This window comes from Citrus clementina, unplaced genomic scaffold (assembly GCF_000493195.1).
Source record: "Citrus clementina cultivar Clemenules unplaced genomic scaffold, Citrus_clementina_v1.0 scaffold_2, whole genome shotgun sequence".
Lineage (NCBI taxonomy): Eukaryota > Viridiplantae > Streptophyta > Magnoliopsida > Sapindales > Rutaceae > Citrus > Citrus x clementina.
The window spans coordinates 26,707,719-26,713,735 of record NW_006262688.1 but is presented as its reverse complement, the minus strand read 5'-3'; the positions used below and the strand labels follow the sequence as shown (position 1 = coordinate 26,713,735).

At 28.8% G+C, this 6,017-nt stretch overlaps 1 protein-coding gene across 1 annotated transcript; it reads right to left on the bottom strand.

Moving 5' to 3' along the window:
- Nucleotides 1-2,949: 2,949 nt before the first annotated feature.
- Nucleotides 2,950-5,051, bottom strand: LOC112101018 (brassinosteroid-related acyltransferase 1-like). Its single transcript, XM_024190914.1, has 3 exons — nt 4,620-5,051; nt 3,608-4,075; nt 2,950-3,453 (listed from the first exon to the last, which is right to left on the bottom strand). Exons 1-3 carry the CDS (start codon nt 5,049-5,051, stop codon nt 2,950-2,952), a joined length of 1,404 nt encoding a protein of 467 aa, XP_024046682.1.
- Nucleotides 5,052-6,017: the final 966 nt, after the last annotated feature.

The following is a 6,017-nucleotide window of genomic DNA, read 5'->3' as shown; positions in this document are numbered from 1 at the left end:
AAAACCATAGAATATGAATTCGCCCCCATAATTTTAAATTCTCAAAATAACCTCCATTTAATTAAAAATATAATTATTGTTAAATGAATTATAATTATAATTATAATTTTATTATAATCATAAATATTTTTTAATAGATTATTTTTATTATTAATAACGATAATAAAAAATATTATAATTAATTAATCTATTAACAATAATTAATAATATTTTTATTAAATTGTTAGTAATAATAATAATAATTAATGACAATCAGCATATTTATTATTATAATAAAATGGAATAAACATTGAGTCTATATTTATATAGGAGACTCTTTTATATTTCTATACATTTTAATTTCAAGTACTTTTAGGATTTTTTTGTTACCTTCATAAATAATGATTTTGTAGGCATCTCATTATTAAACGGTCATTTTTAAGTGCTTTTTGCTAAGTTGTTACACATTCGAGGATGTAAACACATTTTTCTTGCTTCTATTTTTTAAATACAAAATTATTTTTATTGGGTCAAGCTTAAAATTCTGACAGAAATTATCATTCATTGGTCTCTTGAAACCCGATAATGAGTATTTAAAGTCGAAGGTAGCATTAGCAATATATTTACTATTAGTTAGATAATCATTAATTATTATTATTATTATTATTATTATTATTATTAACAATTTATAATGCTTTTTATTCTTGTTATTAATAATAACAATAATCTATTAAAAAATATTTATGATTATAATAAAATTATAATTATAATTATAATTCATTTAAAAATAATTATATTTTTAATTAAATGGAGGTTATTTTGAGAATTTAAAATTATGGGGGCGAATTTATACTCTATGATTTTAATAAAATAAAATTAAGTAGAGGGGGCTAAACAAAATTTTATTTTAATAACAATAATCTATTAAAAAAATATTTATGATTATAATAAAATTATAATTATAATTATAATTCATTTAACAATAATTATATTTTTAATTAAATGGAGGTTATTTTGAGAATTTAAAATTATGGGGGCGAATTCATACTCTATGGTTTTAATAAAATAAAATTGAGTATAAGGGGGTTAAACGAAATTTTATATTTCAAAAAATTTATAATATTTATGAATAAAATATAAATAGTATAGAGTATAGGGGGACTATATGAAATTGGACGGGCTGAGCGTAACTTACGTTGAACGTAAGTTAGGCGGACCCTCATAATGTTATATCCTCCACCATTGAATTGCATGAAATAAATAGTTTAATTTTTTGATAAAAAATTTAAATCAAAATATTTCTCACTCTATAGTTATATAGACACATATATATTTTTCAGTAATAATTGGTAAATAAAATATTTCTCATTTGTTGTGACTCATATAGTTTATTGCAATGCTTTCTATTATCATTATTGTTTAAGTATTAATGGTTTGTAATTAAATTCATACAATACAAATTATTACAAGACTTTGTGTTAAATAACCTACTTGATATTATATTTTATATTTAATGGTAACTGATTTAGGAAGATTTATTTAAAAGAGATTATCATATTACAAATTTAAAGGAGGGGTGAAAAGTAATTTTAAATAAAATATGCTATTTAAGTGAAATTGTTTCAAACTCTAAGGGTGGTCACAATTATTTTACAAAAATTATCCACCCACTTGAAGGTTACCATTATTTTTAAATTATTTTTTAGTACAAATATTGTATACCATTGATTAGATCTAATGGTTCACAATTAATACATTATTGATATTGTAAAAAAAATTACAGCATCATAGAGGAACCCTTAAAAGCGAGGTAGTCAATTTTTTGTTAGTGAAATTTATATATATCATATATGTCCTTATTATTTTTATAATAACACACTTTTATTCATATTTATTATATAAATAGAAATTAAAATAAAAAATATAACTATTACAAATAAGAAATACATTTCTTGACATAAAAATTAAAAATAAATATTTTTTATAATTTTTTTTATTTTATATATTTATTATAAGAAAATATTTATAAAATAACAAAAAGTACAAGAAAAATATCTTATTATTAATTTTTTATTCACATCAAAACATATATTTCTTATTTTTAGTGCTTAAATTTTAATTTTAATTTTATATGATTTATTTAATTTGTAATAAATATAAATAAAAGTATACTTGAAAATAAGAGTAATATTATAAAATTATGATGTCAGGATTTTTAGCTACTGTAAAAACAATAAGAAGATAAATGGGGTGTGTGTATATATATTGATTTCAATAAATTGAAAATTTACAACCTCCCTATTTAAAATTAACTCTTTTATAGTCTTATGAGTTATGATGACATATCGTTAAGATTGAAACTAGCACTAAAGAATTTTATAGCCTTTCTATGAATATTGTTTATTGTTGGGTTTGGTTAGGAACGTATTTATTTTATTTTTAAAGCAATAATTTATACATACATACATACATACATATATATTAAGAATTTCTTAGGTTCGATGTAATAATATGATTGTAGAGAAATTGAATTGTAAATATATTTCGGCACTCCTTCGAACATGATACAGCACTTGACACAAACACAACTCTCCACTTAACTTATATATTGACTTCTGTTTTACAGGACACATCATACATGCATAATTTATTACAACAACATCAACAGGATGGCAATTTACATATAATATAATATATGGATCATCATTATTTTTTTACCCAAATATCTTATTATTGGAACAGGCACATGCAAACACAGACATATATGTATACGTGTTCTAATCAGGGTTATCTAATCATATTAAAATTAGGAACAATTTAAAAAATTAAAAAATACATATTACAATATATTTTATTTGATAATATATTGAAATTTATGTATGTTTATTTTTTTACTGATTCCTTACTTTAATATGTTCAAAAATCCTGATTAGAAACCCAAATACACGCACAGAGATTATGCATGCATGATCAGTAGTTAAAGTCGAAGTTATTGAAGTTGTTGATGAGATTTTGCACGTGCTTTTTTTCAATTCCAAGTCGAACTAGGTATCCTCCTTCAAGATCTAACATTAGGAAAGCAGTCTCCGGAACAGGAGTTGCTAATAGAACTGCACCTGAAAGTCTTGGTCCCCATCCAAAATCAAGGGCATGAAAGGGAAATCTTAGCCAATCAGTTATGATAGTCAATTCTGTCATAGAGGGGAAAAACTTATCCGAAGAGTACTCGAGAGCCTTTGCGTATAATTTGATATATTCATCGGTGATCACATCTTTGGCTTCTTGAATCCTTTGAATTGTTTGATGAAGAGGCTCTTTGAGTAAATCTTTCACCGAGCATGACACCGAGGCAAGTACAAAGGCATTGCCGGTGAAGTTTTCACCAAGTGGTGGTCGGAGCCTGCTTCGCGAATCCACCGGAAACTGCAAGCATATGTTGGTGCTCGGATGTAGTTTAAGAGCCATCACTCTTGCCTGTATGGACAAAGAACTAATGTCATCGACAAAACTTTAAAGAATTTGGGGTTTAATATAATGCTGGTTTTAGTTGTGCTGATCTTTGAAACATGTTTTGCCACCACGTATACATTTATAAAAGATTTAATTACGAACATACTATGAAAATTACCTTCCAAACATGAGCACATAGAACATCAAATGTGGAGCACCTTGTAAGTTTGCCGCTTTCAATTGCCATTCCTTTCCAAGCATCTACAACTACCTTCTTCACACTTAATGTGACAAGTACAAGCTCACCTTGTGGGTCGATCTGGCCGAATTTTGAGAATGCTGTTTCCCAGCATCTGTCATCAGAGGCCATGGCTTGCATAGGTATGCGATATAGATCTTGAATGGCTGCAACGTGGTCTTGTTCATATATTGAAGCAGCACTCGTATCAGGACATGAATAATTAGGAGAAGAGATTGCATGCAATAGAGCATCTCTTGAATGGTTGGGGAAAGTAAGATCAGACTCATCTTTCCCACTTGATACATAAGCCCATGATGCTAGAAATTTGAATGCTCCTACACCATCGAATAAGGCATGGCTACCTCCAAGTCCGATTGAAATTCCCCCACAAGCAAAACTAGTAATCTTCCAAAAGGAAATTGTGAAGAGAATAAGACTTGTGGAAATTTAGGCCCATATAACAAGCAAAGAAGTAAAATAAAAAATAAAAATAAAAACCATTAAAATAGAGTAATTAAAGAAAGCTGCATGTACACCATTTGGGAGGGGTAAAGAGCCTTAACTGTGACTACACCCCGAATCCGAATTAGTCGAGGCCCAATGCGGTCGCCGGAAATCGGATGGTTTAAACCAAAAAAAAAAAAAAAAGAAAGCTGCATGTATACCATCTATAACATATAAACTTGCAAAATAAAATATCCTTGCAGGATAATCCAGCTGGTTGGCCTTTCGCATGGAATTAAAAATAGGTCAAGGTTCAATCTAGGGTTAGGATCTTATCATCTTAATTTCTTCCATAAGTTAAGCTAACTCCAAAACAGAGATAAGGGGGCATGCACCAAATTAGATGAAAACGAATACAAAATGAAGTGAAAACTATTCAGTCGTTTTCTCTCTTGAAGAAAATTAAAAGTTACATAAATCTAGGTTTCTTTCAAGAAATTCAAACCTGCACAAGGACTAAGGGATTTTCCGAAACATCGCTGGATTGACAGAGTTTAGGAACAAGCTTTTCATAGCAGGGTTTGTATTCATGCAAACAACCAAGCTCTTCAAGCTTGGATTCGGTCACTGCAGTTATCATGGTGACTCCTTTATTGTTGCAGTCAATCTCTAGCTTCCCTGTGGTCTCATTGAATTTAAACCTACCTGCTGCTGGATACCAAGAAACCAACACCCTTTGGAGAGCCCTTTTCGCTCTCTCGAGCTCGATAGGATTTTCTCCATCATTTTTCAGCTGGGATTTAAAAAAGAAGATGGTGTAGAGCATTGCAGGAGATATCCTGTCAAGACCAGAGAGCTCAATAGTTTGTATATTGGCTGCCTGCAGTTCAGATGGTCTTACTGTTATAGTCTCTTTCAAGGTTATCTCTAGATCCATGGCTAAGTTATTAAGGTTTATTGATGATGGTTAAGATTAGTGGAAAATTTAATGCAGAAACTAACAATGATGTCTCTCAACTCCAGTACTTCATGAAAGTTAAGGAAAACCTTAGTTCATATATTTCAAAACTAATAATGATGTTGTGGAATCTTGGTCAAGTTTTGAAGAAATAAATTAATTAATAACCCTAATTCTTTAAGCAGGTAAGGGCCTAGCTAAGGTTTCTTTTTCGGACAGTTGTGTAGTGGGACGAGCCACGTAACATATAAATGGCCAAGGCTTTAATTTGAAAACATTACATATAGAGTATATGCATGCAATCTAGTACCAATTTGCAAATATAAAAAATAACAGTGTACTATACATAGACTATTAGGGCCAGAGCACTAATATAATTAACTAATTAGTAGCCAATAAAAAACTTACAGTACGGTATGGATTATGATTTGCAAAGCAAGTTTGTGATTTTATTTATTTTGTTTGTTTAATTGTAGGGTATTTCTAAGTCGAAGAAAGGTGATCCTTCGGTAGTGGGGACGGGTCCTACGGAATATCTTGTTTGGGAGTTGGGACAAATTTTACGTGACTATTATTATTAGTCAGTCTCAGTGACGAGCCTGTATCTTTTAAAATACAAATTTGAGATTTCACACTACTGTTAAATGAATTTACAACGTTATAAATTGTTGAAAAATTATTTTACACTTTAAAAAATAAAGACATCCATAGTAGAAAAGAGTTCTATTATCATAAATATATATAAAAGTCGAGTTATCAGTACACGTTTGAGTTTCAGTCACAAGCAATTGATCTGTGTTCAATTGGCCATAATCGACTTACTGGTAAGATATCCTAATGAGTTCCAAAATCATACTTTAGTCAATCATCCAATCGAATGAATAATTCTCTCTTAGTCACTATGAGTCTTACTGACATAGTAGATTATGCAAAAAAAAAAAAAAG